The 22,929-nt window shown below is 37.1% G+C and overlaps 1 protein-coding gene across 1 annotated transcript in view; it reads left to right on the forward strand.

Moving 5' to 3' along the window:
* The window catches only part of PolG2 (DNA polymerase subunit gamma-2, mitochondrial), an 86,003-nt gene that overhangs the window by 54,274 nt on the left and 8,800 nt on the right, over positions 1-22,929 (forward strand). The window contains exons 6-7 of the mRNA XM_090377790.1: positions 2,024-2,290; positions 10,223-10,413. Of these exons, the coding sequence (XP_090233916.1) occupies positions 2,024-2,290; positions 10,223-10,413 (458 nt within the window). The remainder of the gene's footprint in view (positions 1-2,023; positions 2,291-10,222; positions 10,414-22,929) is intronic.

Consider the following 22,929-nt stretch of genomic DNA (forward strand, 5'->3'; position numbering starts at 1 on the left):
TTTGACGTCTACCACCTAAACATCATTGCTGACCAGGTACACCCTTTCATGGCAACGGTCTTCTCCTCTGGTGGTGCTGTCTTCCAGCAGGATAATGCACCATGCCATACCGCCCAGATTGTTCGAGACTGGCTCGCAGAACACGAAGACTTCCAGGTATTGCCCTGGCCTCCAAATTCCCCAGACATCAATCCTGTCGAGCATCTGGTTTGTGTTGGAACAGCAATTCCAATCTGCGACGTCTCAGCCACAGACTTTACAGGAGTTAAAGGATCTGCTGGTTATGCATTGGCACCAGATATCAGAAAAAAATCAGAAATCTTGTAGCGTCCATGCCTCGCCAGGTTCGAGCTGTTTTGGATGCATGTGGAGGACCAACATCATATTAGGTAAGTGGTCATAATGTTTTGGCTCATCGGTGTATAATAACTTTACTAACTGTAACCTTATCATCTGCTTGGTCACTGGTGGCACTGCTCCTGCCTCCATGTGGAAAGGATGGCAACCTTATGAAAAATTTATCCTCTGGTACTTAAAGAAACAAAGATGGATCATGATGCCTGACCTTAACTTGAGCTTAGGTGCACATTATGCCTTGATGGAAGCAATACTGATCATGTGTCATCGCAATCTAAAAGACTATGTACGAAAATAGATCTACCACAACAGGAATGCCCATCTTTCCTTTTTTTTTTTTTAATTTCTCTCTCTCTCTCTCTCTCTCTCTCTCTCTCTCTCTCTTTCAAATAAATCCATGAGTACTTTGTCAACATTTCTTATACAGAAATCTTAGGAAAGCCAGCGGGTTCACTGAAAATGATGAAAAGACTTAGATATTGAAACCGTACGTATTGATAAAGACTTACTTATTGAAACCATGAATCATAAACATTCTACGAAGTTGTTTACCCTTTCAATCTTTGGCATACCTGTAAAATCACCACATATGCAACATTAAACACTTCCAAAAGGGTCATTACAGAGTGAGACTGGAGGAACGTCTCATAAGATGAACTGAACTGGTCCAAGAGTTGCATGAACAAAAAATTATCCAAACAAATAATGATCAAGAAAGATGCTAAAGTCATTCACAGAATATAATCCTCACTCTCAATACACCAATTTTACCAGCATGTCAAAGCTGGTTATCTTCATTGCAGAGTATGACCTTATCATAAAATAACACTAAGAATACTATAATCTAATATAAAACTCTCATTTCTCTCTCCTTCAACCAGTACGATACTACCACTTTACTCATTCTTTTCTGGATAGTGCTGAGTTTTAAAATTTTAAAATAGTTATAAAATCTATCCATAAATAAAAAATAATAATAATAAAATTTAAAAAAAATAGGACAAGAGGGGGGGGTGAAAGAAAAGGAAAAAAAATTGTGGATTCCATGAAAAATGGGTAGAAAACAAATTATTGTGGTTTCCATAATACATAAATAATAATAATGCTTACCACTTATTTTTCACCTTGTGATAACTCCTTTTTTTTTTTTTTTTCTCATCAGAAATTTTGTTTAAATTATTTACAGATACATTTTACATAAAAACAGTACAGTCATTTGTTACTATATTGTTTATAAGCAGTCATTGTTTTTACCAATTGGCATTTTAACGATTTTGTGTTCTGACCCTTTTGTTGTTTTACTTTTGTCACAATTTTGAGCTTCTTGGTGTTTTGAACTTTTGGTATTCCAATTATGCAGTGTTGTAATTTTTAAGTGTTAGCATTTTGACCTATTCACCATTTTGACTATTGAAATTTTGATTTTCAGTAATTCAAACTGAATCCATTAATATTAATAAATGTATAAGTTGGTATAAGAACAAGTGTGCTGAAGATTTGAAAGCAGAAGTCTATAAGTCCATATATCATTTCATTCTGTTTGGCTAAAACTATACTTCCAATAAGTAAGGCAATATTGTATTAAATGGTTAATAACACAGTTGTTATTTTAACATTTTAAAACAGACTTGAGTGTAAATAATATACCAATATCTTCTCTTTTCAGTTTGCAGGTGTTCCATCTCTCTTTTTTATTGAAGATGCTAGTGAATCAGAATCAAGTCGTCAGAGAGAAGTGCTGTTCCAGTTTCCATGGGGAACGGAAGTTGTAGAGAGAGTATCTAATAAAGGTATTAGTGTATTAGGGAACATAGCCCAGGAGAAAACTGAAGTTCCTCATGTAATTCTTTGTGAATCTAACTTGGACTTGGGAGTCTTAGCTTTCCTGTGTGATGCCTTCCAAACAAAAGAAAGACTGGATTCTAAAGCAACTGTGAGTTTCAAAGTTGTTTAAGTAAATGAAGCATATTTGCTATGGTAATTAGTATAGGCACTATGTCCTATAGCTGACTGTTCTTTCTAAAGCAATATTTTTGTTTTAGAAAGGTTTGTTTTGAGATGTTGACAGACATCCACTTCTTGGGTCATCACAAACATCCTCATTTCCATCTTTGAAACACTTATACCATTCAAATACACTGGTACGACTTAGCATTTCTTCACCAAAAAAACAGTTTTTAATGTATTTAATGTTTCTGTTGCAAATTTTCCCAGTTTTAAACAAAATTTGGTATTTGTTTGTTGCACAATTGTGACATAGAACATTAATGCTATTAACAAAATTGGTTGTTACTTGCAACCTGCCAGTCTACTGGACAATATTTTTACCACTATCTGTTGGAGGAAGTTTGAACTACAACATGCCTGTTTATTTTCAAACTCATTGAATATGACAACACCAGCCTAGCAACCCAAAGGTCATGGGTTCGAATCCCTCCTCGAGCTTGGATCAGAGTAAAATGCAAAAACTTTGGGAGGTGCATTATGGCCACAGAAGTTGATGCACCAACAACTAACAAAAAAAAAAAAAAAAAAAAAGCAACAACACCAGTTCGGTAACTAAATTGCCACACACAAGTTATCATTCCCATTTTAACTACTTATACTAGTATAAACTTGATTATGCAATTTTTGCATTAGTGATCATGTATATTATTTTATGTTCTGATCTAGCTTCTAAGTACACCAAAAGACTGGTTAGAAGTTTATTCCAGTATACAGTTATCCTTGTTAAATGTATCACAATCAGTCTGAGCATTTTTTAATTTAAATTCATATCTCTCTGTGTATGTCAAATAAATATCAGTTTTTTAGCCACTTATTGAAGGAAGAGTAACACCATCCGGGACAACACATGGCCAGACGCACCTAGCTGCAGTGGTCTTAAAGATAATTGTAATGATATACAGTAGAACCCCAATGATCCAGACTGTTAATCCAGACTGGACTTTCAGTCGGGAAAAATCCTAACTATCAAAAAATATATATATTTCTGTTCACTGACATTTTGGAGGGGGTTTAAAATTAAAAACAGTAAAAAAGATAAGCAATCAATAACAAAGAACACCGCACACACAAATTGCAACTAACACGATACGGGCAAGTAAGAACAGAGTAACAAGTTACGAAACTTAAAAAATAGTAATGAAGAGAACATTCTGAAAATTTATTTATGTTTTTGATATGATTGAAGATTTCATGGAAGGGGAAGCAGATTTCACCATAATAATTCACCATAATTAGATTTCACCAGATTTCACGTAAAAACCCACAGAATTCCAGCTGTCAGTATTATCACAAATTCAGTAAGATCGTGTTTACTATCCATTTATAATAGATTGCACTAACAGAAAAGCCTAATAAACAAGGGACTTAAGTGTTTTATGGTTGTGACCTCCAGAAATCCGACCGGACCATGTGGTATGGGCACAGACAATTGTAGGGTAATCTCGAGTGCTGGCCTATTCAGTTGACAGCTGCAGCTAGCATTTCACACATACACCTCACCTTACTTCAGTTCTTTAGTGTGTTTTTGTGTTTTTACTTGCATTTTTATTTATTTTATTTTTTTGTGGTTTTTGGGTTAACAGAAGATGGCTACAAAAAGAAAGACTGTTACCATGTCAGTGGAACAAAAACTGAACGTGCTTTTTCACATTGATAAGAGGGAAAGTGTTAAAAAGATCGCTCTCGATATAGGGGTGGCAGAACAAACTGTTTCACATTGTAAAAAAATAGGAAAGCAATCAAACTTTTATGCAAAAATGGTGGGCAAAGACAGCTTAGGAAATAGAGCTTACCATTAAGCAGACAAAAAATGAAAATTTGGATGAGGCCTTATACATTTGGTTTTAACAAGGGGTTCCTCTTTCAGGCCCAATCTTTCAATTAACAGCTCTTAGCCTTAACGAAAAGTTATGAGTGACCTGTCTTTTACTCCGAGTTTGGGGTGGTTATCAAGGTGGAAGGAGCGTGATGGAATCCGACAGCTCGGAATTACAGGTGAAAGTCTTTCTGGTGGTTGTGTTGCAAGTGAAGAATTTAAAGTACAGTTTCTCAAGTTTATTAGCGAAGAAAATTTAGTTCCATCCCAAATTTTTAATGCTGATGAGACTGGTTTATTTTCCAAAATGTTACCCAAAAAAAAAAAAACATTTGTCTCAAAACTTGACTTTTCAGCTAAAGGACATAAATCGAGTAAGGAAAGAGTGACATTGCTTTTGTGCAGTAATGCGTCCGGGAATTTTAAGTTACCACTGTTAGTCAGGAAAATCTGCTAAGCCCCATGCTCTTAAAAATGTGAACTTAAATGCCCTCTCAGCTAAGTACACTTCGTAAAAATCAGCTTGGATGAGCTCAGCTCTTTTTAAAGATTGGTTTTTCATCTTGTTTGTTCCCTTGGTTAAAAAATATTTAAAGGATCAAGGACTGGAAGAAAAAGCAGTTTTATTCATTGATAACATTTCAACCCACCCAGCAGAAGAACAACTGAGATCTGGCAACATCTTTGTAAAATTTTTTCCACCCAATGTTACCCAATGGACGTGCTTTTTTCATCAAGGAGTTATAGAGGCTGTGAAGCAATGAAAGAAGTTGATAATCTCACTGTTAGAAGAACAAGAGGCACTTGAAGAAAAATCACACTTTATGGACCTTCTTAAAAATGTCAACATAAAGACAGTCATTTATTTTTCTGTTACAGCTTGGGATGAAATTGACAAGACTACCCTTATCAAATGCTGGAAAAACTTTGGCCTGATGTTCCAATGGAAAGATCTGAGGAGGAAATGGATATTTCTTCGGATCCTGATGATGACAAGGATGATAATGATTTTGTTCAGTTATTTCAACATCTAGGAGGTTGTTCAGACGTAACAAGTGAAGACATTGCCCCATGGATAATGTGTGATAATGATCTAGAACATCAGATCCTCACTGAGGAGGACATCGTGCAAGCATGCCCATCATCATCGTTGCAAGCTAATGAAGATGACAACTCTGATGATGAAGTGTGAGGAAACAACTGGCACAAGTCACACTGAAGCAAATGGAATGCTGGAGAAGCTACTGATTTATTTCGGGAGACAGGATGACACATCAGCTGGTGAGCTTCTGACTTTGAAGTGGGAGATTGAAGGGTTACCTTGCAGTGTGCGGGTGTGTATAACTGTGCTCTCGGAATATAAGCATTTAATCAGTGATTACAAAGTTAATAATAATGACTGTGATATCAGAAGATTTCTTAAGACGAGTGCTATTGACTGGTACCAAATGCATGCTTATCTTGTCATCAGGTATAAAAATGAATATATATTCATTTTTTATACCTGATGACAAGAATGAATATATATATATATATATATATATATATATTCATTTTTCATAATTTACTATGCAGCATGGCTATGAATGCGAACAATGTCTGGTGACTAAGGTCAATGTGAGCTTTGTTTAGTTGCCGTTCCCAGGTCCTCCCCCTCCACTTGGGAATTGACGTAGTTTGTTGATCAGAAATGGACGATATCCCCAGAGACAATACCGCGAGCTTTTGAAAGAAGTGGCCTAATTTCAGATAGTTGCATTAAGAGCAAACACGAAAACTAAATGTGAGAGGGCTCTAAAATATTTTACTTAATCCTGTTTCCCTATGCACTTTTTTCGGCTGATGTTTAGTCCGAAATAAGGTCACTGTCTCCTTCAGTAACCTTTAAAAAACGATTTTACTCCGCGGAAAACTGTTTTATATCCGGGCTCTTCTCCACTGCTTATCCCATAGTGCTGCGTCCAGTTCTCGGATTCTGCTGGATGTATTTTTGTGATTTTGCTTGTCTCGAAGAGCAGATTTTTGGACTATATATTTATCTGGATTGAGAACTTTCAGTCGACCTATTTTGCCCCAACATCGATATAGTGCTATTTGCTACTTTAACCAATGACTGAAGAGGATATCATTAACTAGAAGGTTATGCTTCATTCACATAAACAGACTTGCCAGTTAACAGGTGACGAAGACTCAGAGGGGGACGCCCCTTGTGTCCCCGTGACTAAGAACAGACTTCGGACGACTAGACAGTCTACACTCACGCAAAACGACCAGGATGCCATCGCGATTGATAACTCTCCCTGTGAAAACGATGACAATTGCGAGGAGAATGGAGAGTGGGGCATCCCGTCCATGTCCAGAAAGAAAGCACTTGTCAAGAAAAGAGGGTTAAAGAAGCCAGAAACCTCTGCTTCCCTCCCCCCCCTCTAAGCAGAGGGAGGATAATGATGAAGGAGAGGATCAGCCTATCTTATTAAGCAAGGAAATTCCAAACCTAAGAATTATCCAGACTCTGCGGCGTAAAATGGAGAGTTAGCTTTACAGCAATAATAGTGGAGTTTCCAGTGCTACGTGTTTGCGTATTACACACTGCTGGGGCTCATTGTAAAAGATGTTGTATGAAGCGATAATTGAAAACGAGCAACTGAAATCAATGAACGAGCAGTTGCGACAAACGGATGCAACCTTCACGACGACACAACGACTATAACCAACCCAGCTTTTGAAGCCTTGAACACCATTGCCTCTACCACGCAGGCCCAGGCCCCTTTTGAAGGGACTCCTCAGACTTTGTCATATGCAGCCGCCATCAGAATGCTCAAGATTCCTCCCCCCAGAACAGAAGCATATGCTCATTATCAAGGCAGCAGAGGGGTGTGATATCGTGGACAGTGCTGGCTTAAAAGACAGTCTTGAAAATCTTAAAACCAAAGTTTGAAAACATAAAAATCAAAAGTGTCCGAAAGATCCATGATAGGGGCATAATCCTGGAAGCAGCCTCAACTGCTATTTCTCTAACTGACGTTTCACCATCAAACGTTCCATTCCATCCATCACCCGGCAACTTACCAGAGGCTGTCCCCAAGGCTCCATCTTTGGTCCAGCAGTGTGGAATACAATCCTGGATGACTGGCTTCTGAGGATATATTCCCATGTCACACAAACTTCTTATGCCAGTGACCTTGTTATCGTTGTTGAAGGACCTACAAGAGCTACAATAGAAACTAGGGCCAGTGCAGTACTGTCTGCCCTTTCTGAGTGGGCTGAGAACAACAAACTTTCAGTCTCTACTGAAAAGAGCAAAACCCTTCTACTGAAAGGAAAGTTGGATGTGAGGAGGCCTTCGACCATCTGTTATAAAGCGCAATCACTCAAAAACCAGTGCACTCTCAAATATATGGGTATTACACTGGATGACCGAGGAACTTTCATTCCCCACCTATGTTCCATCAAAGAGAAAATTAAAGCCTATATTACCATGCTGGCATGCTTCACCCACAAATACTGAGGCCTCAAAGCCGGGTTTTACGTCTTTACACAGCTGTATTTATTCCCATTGTCACATATAATGCCGCACTGTGGCATAACAGGATAAAGATAGTAAGAATGCAATGTCTGATCCTTCAGGTCCAGCCACTTATTATGCTGCAAATGACTCATGCATGTCGGACCATGTCAACTGCTGCACTACAAGTTCTTACTGGATGCCTATCCCTAGATCTCCACGTCATATACTTCGGTCTCTCTCATGCCATCAAGAAGAATAAAGAGGTTGAAATACCATTAAAATGCATACTGACACTAACATCAAACATGAGATGACCCATGTGTGGACTGAACTGGTTTTCCTATGGCAGACACGATGGAATAACTCATCAACAGGTGGAATTACTAAACACTTTATTCCAGATGTCACCTTCCTCAACAAATGATGTTGCAACTGGTTCTATCCTAACGTCTACACATCCTTTCTTTTGACTGGCCGTGGATCATTTAAAAGGTGTCTTCTCGACTTTGGTCTGGCTGACGCTTTTTGCATCTGTGGAGAGTCAGAGGACTGGAACCACGTGATGCACTCCTGTCCGATCTATCTTGGCCACCGCAGCCAGCTTCTTCTGGCCCTCAATGCACCGACAATCCATCCAGAGGCTAGGGTATTGGAATCAGAAGAAGCCTACAAAGCATTCTCGACCTATGCCACCACAGTCTTCAACAGATGCATCTATCACTCACGACCACCAACTGGCACATCAGTATCTACCGCTGCTCATTCTGTCAACTAGTTTCCCCACTGCCAGTCACACCAGAAATTAAATAACTTGTCAGGCATAAGGATATACCAAACCCAGTAATGATTCTCTACTTCACAGGATGCACCATTGCAATCATGTCACTAAGTCTCTATTATGTGGCCACTTGAGAGCTGCTTCTAATTTTTTTCCTGTCCATCCACAGTAACTTCATCTTCTCTTGCAATGCCCCAACATGTCTCTGCTGCTCCTAGAAGACTTCACTGGGTAATTCTCGACTTCTCTTTACAAATCTTCCACCAGAGATTCTTGGCGACACTTCTCTCTGCAGGGGATAAACCAATGGGATTCCTGCCTTCACCTCCCTGAAGCTCCTTTGCTGATGCCGCCTCTCCATCAGCGTGGGATTAGATGCTTTCGGGCTCTTTTGCTGGCCTGGGACACTACCCAGGCGGGATTTTAATCACCCTTGATGAATCCTCATCAAAGGGGTTCTGCTGACGCTGGTCAACTGACAGGCATGGGATCATCTGGCCATTTGGCCCTCTGCTGGCGAGTAGCCTTCCACTCTGCCTGCTTCCTTCCCCTTTTCTTACCTTTCCTATCCAACTTGCTCCATTCCTCTAACTTGGCCTCTCTCCTCTCTTGCTTTGCATGTGGGGAGAGAGCCCACATGCAAATTCTACCTTCCTGGCCTGGCTCCTCGTGCTGATGGATGGATGCCGAAAGGCTCCTTCCATGGTGATCAAGCCTCCCAGTAACTAAGAGGCCAGTCAAACAACACACTACTCATACATAACCCACACTGACTGGCCTTGCAACATTGTGCATACATCACAGAGTATTCAATACGGATTTATGGGGAACCACAGGAACCGCTTGACAAAAACACTGTCCACTATGACCTTGAATTGGTTGCGAGATTGTGCGGCCCAAAAGCGAGTTTCAAAATTAAAGCAAAAAACATTGAGGACTATTTCAAGTAAACTTCTTGAAAATAGTTATTTGTTTTGTGTTGAAATATTTTTGTGTTTAATTTTGTGTAATATAATGTTCTACATTAAAACTTTATTTTGCTTTGTACAGTATTTTGTTTACTTACCATATTCTTTTGCTTTTTATAATTTTTACTTTAAAATATTGTTTTATTAATTTAATATAAAAACCAATTTAGTTAAATTTTGTTATTTAGTAACTTTAATTTATAAACTGGTACGTGAAAAGATAGCTTCTGGTTCATCCGGTCTTTCACTAATCTGGACTGAGTGTGGTCCCGTCAAGTTCGGATGAGGTTCTACTGTAGTATTTTTGGTCCTGTATATGCTTCTTTATGTAAATAATTTATTAATTGTTTGTTACCTTGATTAACTATAATGCATTGCATTGTAGAAACTTGATTTGGGGCTGGCCTTGTAGCTAGTAATAATAAATATGTTGAAGGAATCATGCCATCCATTATTCTGAAACATTTGAGATTGATCAGTTTTACCAAGGTGAGTGATCAGTCTCAGAGGGAGGGGTATGGGGGGGAAGTAGAACATTCAGATATATCATTTCCTTTTTAAATAACTCTAAGAATAGACCCTCAAATGAATCACCTTTAAAACTTTAACCAAAAACAGGATATTTCTCGCTGCAAATGGGAGGAATATGTCCAAATATTTGCAGCAAAAGCTTATTTATAATAAATAATAGTAATATTTGCATGATATTTTAAATGCAATTAGCATGTAAATTTGATTTGATTTTATGAATTATCACTGTATATAAATAAAAAGTGAATTCTTTTCAGGTTTTAAGGTTCCATCGATATCTTGCACCCTTTAAGACAGCAGTTGCCATATCAAGTAGTGACTCTGAAGTGGGATTTAAGCTAAGAGATCTTGCAGCACACATTACACAAGAACTAATAAAAGGAGGTATCTCAGTTTTTCCTAATTCTGATTTACACACACAGATTCCTGCAGAATCACAGTTTATTAGGTAATAAAAATATATTTAAATATTATTTATTTAATTTTTTGGTAAACATTTAGTTTATTTTCTGAAAAACTTTATTGTATATCAGTTTAATAGCAAAAAAGACTTAAAATATGAGCTGTCTCCTAAATGGCCTGTCAGACAGCAGAGATGAGTGAAACGTGATTACTGTTAGTATGGTGATTTAAAATTATGAAATCAAATATAAGAGGTTATAGATTAGAAGAAAAGAAGTGTTATGTAATGAATTTAATTTAAATGGATATAAGATTTGGTCCAACATCTGTAATTAAATTGAACTTTCAGTTCAGTTAAATCAAAACATGAAGTTAAAAAAATAAACTTTGCGTTTTGACTAATTTTTAGAGAATTGCAATTTCATTTCTTGTTAATGGAATATAATTTAATTTTTTGATGGAAGTAGTTCAGGATCTTGAAAAAGGTAGACAACTTCCAGCTTTGCTTAAATCAGTATCTAGTATTTGGCAGTTAGAATTTGTTTGAAGGAAATAGTAGAAAACCAAATTATTCATAGGATCATCTGTATAGGATGTATATAAGCATTAATGACTGACTGACTTATTATATATGCTAATGGCCAGTTTATTAGGAACATTAATCTAATAGTGACTTTCATCCCCTTTGGCCTTCAGAACAACCTTAGGCTTGTTGGGGCATGGACTCCACAAGATGCCAAAAGGGATGCTGGTCCATATAGACTTAATTTCGCCCCACAGTTGCCTCAAATTGGATGGCAGTAAATCCCTTGTGGTAAAAGGTTTTTCCATCCCATCTCATAAATCGGCAATCCCCTACCTGTAACCATTTCTAAATAATTTGTGCTGTGTGATATGGCACATTCTCTTTGTTGGAAGTAGTCATTAACAAGATGGATAACCTTGAAGCTATGAAGAGTTGCACCTGATCAGCAGCAATGTTCAAGTTGGCTCTGAATTGAAATTCTGATTCAACAATCATCCATCATTATGAGGGGAACTTATTGTGTGTGCTATGGAAAACACTCCACACTATCACACTTCCACCACCAGCCTGCAGTGTTAACACCTAGCATCAATGGGCCATTGATTTATCCTGCTGTCACCATACCCTAGTCCTGCCTACATGGAACAACTGGAACTGGGATTCTTTGGAACAGTGATCATTTCCTGAAATGTCCTTTCTCAGTATTTCTGTGCTCACTGTGTGCACCATTATGAAAGCCTAATTGATTTGATTTCTGACTGATTTAAAACAAAAAGTTTAAGAATCTTACACTAAATAATTTTTGGAGTAGCTTAATAGAAGAATACCCCAATGTGGTTAAATGTGCAATGTGGTATTACTTCCTTTTCCTACAACTTATTTGTGTGAGACTTGATGCTGCACCTGACATGAGGATTCAACTTTCCAGCTTTATTCTTAATATTAATTGAATTTGTGATACAAAAATGCAAAAACACCAATCCCATTAAACTCCAATTTGTATTTTCCTTTTAGAAACCTCATTGTTTTGTTTTTGTATGCATATAGCTTTTTTTTATGTAGAATACAGTTGTTAATTTTGAATGGATTTTATAATACTTTATATGTGTTTTCTTGATAGAAATTGTGCATTAATGATATTTTATATTTTTATTTTGATTTTGTTTTCAAAAATAAAATATATTCAAGCAATTATTATTTAGTTTTGATTTCAAAAACCAAAAGAATGTGTTCCATAAATATATTGTAAGATAAAAAGTGTTCCGTGACTAAAAAAGTTTGGCAAACACTGCTCTAAGAAGTGAAACTCCTTTGTAATTTTCCTTCTGCTTTATTTTCCTTTTTTTGTATACTGGTATTATTAATGCCTTGGTGTAATCATCTAGAATTATTCTTCAGAAAATAACCTCTGGATAATGTGGTGTAACAAGTGACACTATTTTCTCTTCAGCTTTTTGCATTTCAGGCATTGCACTGCATTGCATTGCACTTCATTCCTAATTTCATCTACAGCCTTTCAACACTTCATATTTTCTACCTCAGTAATAGAGATAGTATTCAAAATTTTTTTTAATTTTAAGCTTCTCCTCTTCTTCAGTGATGTCTTCAGCTCCTATTTTTTAGCAAATTATCAAAGTATTTACTTCATACTAAAACTGTTTACTTCTAAAATATCATTCTCTTCTGTTTTAATTCTGTCTGTGTCATTTGTGATTACTTTAGCCAAGGTTTTTTTTCCTGTTTTGAGATTAACTAAACACCAAAACATTTTACTATTAGTATTAGCCATATGGTGCAAGGAAGTTCAAGGCTTTGTTGCACCAACCAAAAAGCTAATTAATTAATAAAAAATAATAAATAAAAACTAAAATACCTTTTTGACTCCGTCCTCATATATCCAGTTGACCTTTGAATTTCCCCAAGCTATCACCTCAACTATGGAGACCATTTATTCCATTAAGTAACAACTTTGATTACCAAGATGCAATGCCATACTTATCAGATCTGTTATCAAAATATCCTCAAAATATTCTCGGTGCCACACAATTTGCCATCAAAATAAAATGAATGATACATGACATTCTTGCTACAGTTGAAAGATACTTTAGTATCTCATGCAATTCCCAAATATGAGCTACATTAAACAACTGTTCCAATAAAATAGAACTGTGGACATCACAGAATATCTATCACCTTACTAAACAGAAAACTATTGTGATACATTTCTGTAAAAAAAAAAAAAACATGACTACACACTGTACATTCTATAATGCTCTCTGATAGTGGCCATTTCTTAGAACTCTTGCCAGTGTGCTTAAATTTCTGAAGCATAATGAATATATGCGCTATCTGCAAAAAAAAAAGATGAGTAATATCAGCTTTGACATGTGGCACCAATAGATATACTCTATTTCATTTGTGCCGTAGCACTATCAGATCTTACTGGACTATGGTGCTTTATCTGATTCTCGAGTGGTTAACCCAGTTTATTATTGTGCTTTATGAAGCTTGGAGAGCCTCTGAGCTCTCCAATCATCACCTGTTTAGAGTTAATATGCAGAAGCAAACGCACCACCCCTTCATCTTAGGAGAAAATTGCTGCTCCTAAATTATGTTGCCAAAACAGAAAGTCCACTAACTCTTCCCATATGGTCATATCCCTTCAACCTGTAGTTAAAAATGAACTATAGCAATAAGCCTTGAGAAAATAAAATTGTTGGAATATTGCTGCAAGAGCTAATACAATACTGGAATGTACAGGTAGTGACATATTCAAAGAACTTCTGAACCAGAACCTCCTTGGGCTGTATATTTCTTTTCCTGATATATCTCCCTATTCTATTCTTTCTATTCCTTGAAATAGTTTTCCTTCATATGTGCAGTGCTTGTTCCAAATTATGATCTTCTGAAATTCAAGTCCACTGCTTACAAATTAACAGATTTGTTTTCTCAACTTTTTTAAATTCAGGCTAGTTTTGGGTCACCATTAAAAAATAAAATGTAAGGCACTGTTATCGTTCAGATACTGCCTGCATTTTTTGTCAACTATTAAGCATAACACTGTCTCTTACAGAAATTGTATTCGAACTTCAGTGTGTATCAGCACTACAAACACTGTAACAGATGTGTTTTGTGCAATATTTTCATTTTTCAGTTTAATGCCAAGTGTGATCCTGTGTTCTAGGTAGGTTTATGTAACTACCAGTGCCCATAATAAAGTTTTATAATCACTGATAACATTTTTGTTGTGATTTGTAGCAGACACAGTGAAACTGCAACTCTTTAACACTTGAACTCTAGCTCCCAAAAAAATAGACTGAAAATGGTATGCATCAAAATAATACCTTGATTAACAGGGTGAAAAAAAAAATAAAAAATCTAATATCTATTGATTCCCATGCCAATTGGCATTTTTCAAGAAATCCACACACTGTTTCTAACTTTTATTCACAGAGAAATATATTGAAAATAGCAAAAAAATTCATATAAAAATTGTGTGCCTTTTATTCATACCCTAATTCACTATTGTGAAAGGCAAGAGTTTTGCTCCTAAAAGTTATCATAAAAATTCAACTTCTTTTTGTTTCCTATTAACAGTATTTTCCCTGGTATTTTGCAGCTGGTTATAAGATAGTACTTTTATAATATGCTACTTTATTCATTTATGATTAAAATAAAGTTTGAAATGACTCATTCTGAAAAGTAAATTTTATTTTAATTTGAAGTGTGTACATAAATTTTATTAAATGAAATTCATATATCCATTTCAAAGGATTTCAGCTCACAGATTATTCTTGACAGTTCCCTAGACTTCAAATGCCATTTTGTGTCTCTGTGGGTTACTGAGCTTGGCTATAGCTGTTCTATATCTGCTATTTATACTTGGTTGAGTGAATGGAACAGAATTATATCAACCATAGTGTTTCTAAATTGTCTACAAAATGTTAATGTCCAGAGATATTCATCTGTGACAAAATGAATAGTATCGAAAAATTGAAGAAAAATGTTAATGATATGGGTTTTTCAGTTGAGTATAAAGTAGAGAAATAAATGGATTTCAAAATTAATAAAAAAAATGAGGAATCGGTACTTATTCTTCATTTTTATCGAAACAAATAAATTTTTCCAAACTAGCCAATCCCTAGTTAGATTAGTTAATTGACACCCTATTGTGGATGATGAATAGATTAACATATCATAAACATCATACACAATGATAAATGCATGCATCTTTTAGGAAATTGCATTTAATACATATTTCACTGAGAAATTTTAAGGGTGAGCCAAGTTAATTTAAGATCTTATACTATGTGAACCTATTATTTTGAAATTTATAACTCTTAGAATTTATTCATGCTGATATCACTTTAAGATTAACAATTAAATATACTAACTTTTTCTTTCCTTCCTTTTCTTAAGCTGTGATAATTGTTTAAACCTGATATACTTAAAGCCATACCTGACATACCTTAAAGGCAAAGAAATTGGTTATAATTTCAGGAAAGGAAATTACAACTGCTTAAGGTGCTACTTGGCCTCTGTTAACTGGGTAGATATCTCACAAGGTCAAAGTGTTAAGGTGTGTTTGTTTTAATTGCAGTCTCCAGGGTTTCCCTTATATACTGCTGTAGCATCTGAAAAAGGAAAAAGGCCAAGGCCGGCAAGTGTGTGTAAATAAATGTGGTGTTATGTTGAGTACCTGCACATGGTGACTTCGCAGTCAGGGGACACCTGGTCCCCTGACTCCCAACCTTGGCCATGAGGAGGCATGTCAGGGACAACTTTATTTCCAGAGACACTTACTGAGGCTACCAAGTAAGCCTGGGAGCCCCAAGGTGTTTAGGGAAAGGAAGTGGAGATAAGAATGAGAAGTATGGGGATTGGAAGGAAAGGGAAGGGAAAGTTGGATAGAAGATAAGGGGTAGAAGAATAGTCATCCCCTGAAATAGAAGAGAAAAGTTTACAATAGTAAAAAGAAATAGTGTATAGTGAACTATATTCTATTATATTTAAATTCTAATCTAAAGATACTTAGACATATTTGAATACAGCTGCAAAGCTAGCAACCAAACAGTATCAATGAAAATTATATACAAGTCTAAAATTATATTCAAGTCTACATCCTATAGACAGGAAGTAACATTAACAGCCATATGTCTCCAAAAGAAAAATATTCAGAAATAAACATTAGTGTTTTCAACACTGTCGAAGTTTCCTGAAATTTAATACCTTTGGTGTTGTACATAGTCATTAAAATTCGATACATTATATGTATTGAATTTTATGATTCGGTATTCGATACATATAATTTATCGAATATAATGTATATCATTAACAGCACTTATTTTCCTGCAAGACATAGCCATTAACCTCTCATAAACACAATATTTAATTTTCAACAACAGTTCTTATGAACAACTTGCTGACGAGGCTACTAGGAGACGGTCGTGTTCAAAGCCGCTAAGTGGATTTTTCTTATTTATTGATTTGAAATTATTGTTTTTCTAAAACTTTTGATTTAAATTTAATAGTATAACATTATTTTGTGATTTTCTGATTAATTTGGTGTATTTATTCTTTACTAGGCCTTGTAATTGCATAAAAGTATCGGTAAGGGTTTCCACGTGTTTCAACTCCGCTACCGTTCGTAACTTTCCCGCCTTTGTGATACGATAGTTATATACCGTACTAGATAGCGTTAGTTGAACTTCGTTAGCAGTTAAATTGTACGTTTAAATAAATACATATAACGACTTAGATTACAAACGTAATATAATTAATTATATTTAACATAATTAATAACATAACATAATTATAATTAATTAATAAATTAATAGAATCATGACTCAGACCAGAGCAGCAAAGCAAAAGGCTCAAGCTAATGGAAGTGCTGTGGCTCAGAGCAGAACTGAGGGGGCAGTTGTCCTCTGACTCACAGCCTTATAAAATGCCCTGTTTGCTTGATGTTTGCAGAGCAATCGGGTACGGGACATGATACTGCCAAAGGGGATGTCTTTGTGTGTGCGCGATGCAAGGAGTGTATCGATATCAGGCAACAACTCGGCGTTCTTGTGGGCCTATATGAGAGCTTGAAGGACAGGGTGGATGCCCTTGAAGAAACTAAATTGAGGGGCCCATCAAGCTCTCAGCTGCCCACATCAATGCCAGAGCTTGCACTTGGGCATCGCATGACACAGAGAGAACCCCCAAGGCAGAATGCGCTGGTCCCGAAGGAACTAGTAGTTGTTGGTGACTCTATTGTCAGGGAAACGGGGAACATGCTTTGTAAAAAAGATAGGTGGAACAGGACCAGGGTATGTCTGCCAGGGGCAAAGGTTGATGAGGTTGTAGAGCGAATATCATCTTTTAAGGGCACAAAAGGTGATATAGCTGTACACGTTGGCACTAATGATATTAAGAGTAGGAGACCGGCAGAATTACTTAACAAGTACAGGTCACTGTTAAACAAAAGCCGAGAATTAGGGTTGAATTTGAAAGTGCCTGCAATTCTGCCCAGACACGATAGGAGGGAGTATATGATGAGAGCCTTGTTGATCAATTCGGCCCTGGAAAGATTGTGCAAGGCTCAAGGGGTAGAATTTTTTTCAGCCTGGACTGTACTTGTTAACAGGAGAGATTGCTTCTACAGGCATGGGATACACTTAAATAGAAAGGGTGCAAGAATATTTGCTGATGCTATCGAGGCAGTGTTAGGTGGGTCGGAAAACTGCTAGCTTGGGGGGAGACAAAGACCAATAGATTGACAGTAGCCACTGGCAGAGGTGAAAGAGATTCTTGCACTGCTTCTATTAGAATGAGCAGAAGCCTGAAAAACAAGATGCATGGTATTTCAGAGACTGCTGGGAGCCATTGCGGTACAAGTAAACACATGGGTTGTGTTAGGGTAGCTAAGAATAGAAACAGGTGCATGTACACCAATGCTAGGAGTTTAGTAAATAAATTTGATGAATTTGAGGTATTGCTCAAAACATCGAAGGCAGATATTGTTGGGATATCAGAGACGTGGTGTCACACAGATATAAGGGATGCAGAACTGCAATTTGGGGAGTACAACGTCTACAGAAAGGATAGACAGGATAGGAAGGGAGGAGGGGTTATGCTATTAGTTAAGAAATACATAAATCCAAGGAAGTGAAGCCAGTGGACATTGCTGGACAGTGCAGTGTCGAGTCAGTTTGGTATGACATAAGCATTGAGAGATCAAAATTGAGAGTAGGAGTGTGCTATAGGCCTAATGACTCTGATGAGTATAATAAGAAACTGTACAGGGAAATAGAGTGGGCCAGTAAATCAGAGTCTTATAATGGGGGATTTTAATTTCCCAGATATTGACTGGAATTTGTGGGTTGGTCACTCACACGCCAGCAAGGCTTTTGTGGATTTATTGGATGATTGTTTTCTACATCAGCATGTTCGGGAGGCAACTAGAGGGAGTAATACTCTTGATTTGATTATCAGCAGTGATTCTTCATGCATTAAGAATCTGCAGATAAATGAACCACTAGGTGGCAGTGATCACAGTGTGCTGAAGTGGGATTTACTCAAAGAGGTAACTACCATTAGGGGTAAAGGGAAGGGTTATTGCTTCCGTAAAGGCGACTACGATGGACTGAGACAGTATTTAAATTCTATACAGTGGGACCAACTGATGATGTTACCAACAGCAAATTCCAAATGGGAAGCATTCAAAGAACTTATCTTGGAAGCTACTAGGCTTTACATACCAACTAAGAAATATTGTTCAAGGTTTAGGCCAAAATGGATGTCAGATGAACTAATGAGGCATATGGCAGAGAAGAAAAATGCATGGGATACTTACAAATTAACACATGACAAAGAAGCTTATGATAGATACAAGTTGATCTGTAACCAAGTTACAAAGGAGGTTAGGCAGGCGAAGGCAGATTACGAGAAATCCTTGGTAAGGGATGCAAATAAAAACAGCAAAGAGTTCTTTACTTATGTAAACTCTAGAAGGAAGGGGATGAATCAGATTGGTCCACTTGATATTGATGGGTCAACTGTTGATGATCCTGCTCAGGTAGCTAACAAACTAAATGAATATTTTGCATCGACATTCACACATGAGGAGTTATTCAGCAAGGGGAATACCAGAGGTGTATTCAACCCTAGCAGTAAGCTACAGAATCTTGAAATAACTGGGAGTAAAGTGGAGGAGAAACTGTTGAAGATAAACACAAGAAAGGCACCCGGGGTAGATGGGATCTATCCAGTTATATTAAAGGAGGCAGCAAAGGAAGTAAGCAAACCCTTAGCCATAATTATGAGAGCTTCCTTGGACTCAGGGGAGGTACCCATAGACTGGAAATGTGCAAATGTGACCCCAATTCACAAAGGAGGATCAAAGGCTGACACAAGTAATTATAGACCTGTGAGCTTAACTTCTGTTCCAGGAAAATTAATGGAGGCACTGGTTAAAGAAGCACTGCAGGATCATTTAGACAAGACTTCAGTTATAGCTCAGACACAGCATGGTTTTGTTAAGGGGAAATCTTGCCTGACCAACTTGATTGGATACTATGATGCAGTCACAAAAGAACTGGATGCAGGGAATAACTTTGATATTATATACTTGGATCTTAGAAAGCCTTTTGATACTGTTGCACATGGAAGACTGCTACACAAATTGGAGCAGTGTGACATTGGAGGCAAATTGCTGCTATGGATAAAGGGGTGGTTGAGGGGGAGAAGACACAGAGTGGTAATCAATGGACACTGCTCATCGTGGACTAATGTTATTAGTGGAGTCCCTCAGGGCTCAGTGTTGGGTCCATTATTGTTTTCTGTATTTATAAATGATATTGATGATGATATATCAAGCTTAATGTCCAAGTTTGCAGACGATACAAAGGTTGTCAAGGACACTACTGACACTATGCTGCTGCAACAGGATCTGGAAAGGTTGAGCAGATGGGCTGAGAGGTGGCAAATGAAGTTTAACATTGACAAATGTAAAGTACTACACATGGGAAACAGCAACCCCAGAGCAACGTATCAACTCTGTGGTACTACACTGACAGTGGTAGAGAATGAAAGGGACTTGGGGGTGGTTGTGCAGGCAGATATGAAGTTCTCTGAGCAGTGCAGATGGGCTGCAAGAGTAGCTCATGGAGTATTGTCAATGATATACAGGAATTTTTCCAGCAGGGATAAGGAGGTGATTATTCCATTGTATAAGGCAATGGTCAGGCCACACCTAGAGTACTGTATACAGGTCTGGAGGCCTCATTTCAAGAAGGATGTAGAGCTGCTGGAACGAGTACAGAGAAGGGCAACAAGATTAGTGAATGGAACAAAGGGGTGCTCTTACGAAGAAAGGCTTAAGTTTTGCAAATTACAGTGTCTGGAGACTAGGCACCAGCGAGGTAATCTGATAGAGGTGTATAAAGCCTTGAATGGTTTAAGCATGCTCAATGCTGATGGGATTCTTCCTCTAGCTCAGAAAAATCACCTGAGAGGGCATAAATTCAAATTGAGGAAAGACAGATGTAGGATAGACGTGCGGAAATTTGCCTTTAGCCAGCGGGTGGTTGGTTGGTGGAACAGACTTCCATCCCTTGTGGTGGAGGTTGATAGCCTAAATAAGTTTAAGGCTCAGCTGGACAGGTATTTTGAACGAACAGAGGGGTGAAGTGGAAGTGGGTTTTTTTTTTTTTTTTGGCTGATGCTGCATAAGCTTGCTTTCTTGCATCAAATGCCTCTACTAATGCTAATGCTAACTTACAATAAAGGACTCAGTGAAACTCAGAGCCAAGAAAACCTTATAAACTCTTTGGTGTAATACCTCATTAAGGATTAACATTTACAATGCATTTTCGTCTCCTAAACACACTATAGGAGATACAAGAAATTCTTGTATCTCCTATATAATAGAAATTCAAAATACAAGAAATTCTCCCTTGTTTCCACCAACCGTGGAAAATCAGTGGGTCTATATACATTTGTCAAAATCTGAAGCTGATTTCTAACATCTAAATAGTGGTTACATTCTAGGATTAAATAATTGACCATCTCAAGAGCTCCACAAGGGCATAGAGGCGATGCGGACAATCAAAGTGCATTTAATTTGGAGTTTATATTCCCATGACCTGTAATCATAAATGTGACATTTAAGCTGGGACAAAACCATTTTAACTGCTTAGTGTATTCAAAGACATTAGGAATAAAACTATATGTAGCTCTGCCCAAAAGAGCAGCATTCCATTCCAACTGCCAGTTTCTCATAAACCCAGATCTTAATCTAGCAACATCCTCTCTTTCAGATAAATCCATGTTCAATGTATAGTTACCAATATTATCTGGGGGATGCTTTTTTCAGTGATATAATAGATACTGCAGTATTATTTCATAGTAAATAGGTATTCAGCCATTCAGAACCTGCAGAGCAACAGTAAAAATAGTTCTACATACTCTGGAGGTGGCAAAAAGGAAAAAAATGCTGAGATTGGATTAGATATTTTTTCATAATGCTATTAACCACCCTAAAGTCACATGCACCTGCTGCATAGCATATGATAGGCAAAAATAAACTTTTATAGTATAGCTTTAATGAACTTAATTTTATACTCCAAATGTTTTTACTAATTTTAAGTATTTTCCCTGTTAAAGCCTTAATCTTCTTCAAAATATACTTTACACGTTGAATGAAAGAGAGTTTATGATCGAACATTACTCCAAGATATTTGCATGTTATTTCTAGTTTGATACTTTGATTATTAAGTTTAACAACAGGCAGTTTGTTTAGATTTAAGTTGCCCTTAAGAAGCAGCTGCTTCATTTTGGGAATGGAAATAACTAGTTTGTGCACATCTCACAGAGAGATAATACGATTGAATTATGGTATACCTTTAAAACATTAACCACAGAAGTCTTGTGAATGCTTATATACCATTAAAAAAATATGCCATGAAGAGGATTCCAAGTTGGATGAATAATGGTTGCCAGATTACTTGAGCAGAAAAGACAGCATGGAAAAGTCACAGAGCAATAAAAAGCACTGAAGCCTATAACAGCTACAGATTGATCTGTAATAGTGCCACAGAAAAGGTTAGGCTGGCAAAGAGTGGGGATAAGGAATCCTTCACATATGTAAATGCAAAGAAGAGAAGGACAAACGTGGGATAGTATTAGATATCCCAGGTGATGTTGCAGATGAACTCAACATTTACTTTGCATTGATATTTCCAGAAGGAAAACCCTTTATGTCAATGAGAAATTATGGAAGTGAAGTTGAAAAATATGTAATTAATGATATTGAAATTTCACATGATTATTTAATGAAAAAACTTTTTCAACCCTACAGGCAAGTAAGGCTCCTGGGTTTGATGGCATATACCCTATAATTTTAAGGGAGGCAGCAAGTGAATGCATTGAACCATTGAGGCTAATTATGAGAGCATCACTGGACTTGGGAGTGATTCCATTGGATTGGAAAAGTGCCACTGTATCTCCAATATAAGGGCAGTTCTACGAGTATAGTGGGCAATTACTGACTGCTCAGTCTAACTTCAATAGTAGGAAAAATCATGGAGGCAATGATCAAGGGTGGAATTCAGGATCATTTAGCTAGAAATGAAATTCTGAAGAATACGCAGCATGGTTTTGTAAAGTGAAAATCACGTTTAACAAATCTGGTTAGCTATTTTTACAGGGGCACTCATGAGCTGGATTTAGGGAATAATTTTGATATTGTTTACTTAGATTTCAGCAAAGCCTTTGACTCAGTGGTTACTTTATAAGTTGGAACAGGTTGGAATCACCCTATAATTTTAGGGGAGGCAGCAAGTGAAATCCATAGTTGGATAGCAGGATGACTTCAGGGCAAGAGGCAGGGGGTTGTCATAAATGATTGTTCCTCAGATTGGGTTAATGTAATAAGTTGGGTACCCCAGGGATCAGTATTGGGACCACTGTTATTTTTGATTTTCTTAAATGACATCGATGAAGGGATAGAGGGCATGATGTCTAAGTTTGCAGATGATGTAAAGATTGGTA

This window comes from Mastigoproctus giganteus, chromosome 7 (assembly GCF_048544385.1).
Source record: "Mastigoproctus giganteus isolate SK-2022 chromosome 7, ASM4854438v1, whole genome shotgun sequence".
Taxonomy (NCBI): Eukaryota; Metazoa; Arthropoda; class Arachnida; order Uropygi; family Thelyphonidae; genus Mastigoproctus; species Mastigoproctus giganteus.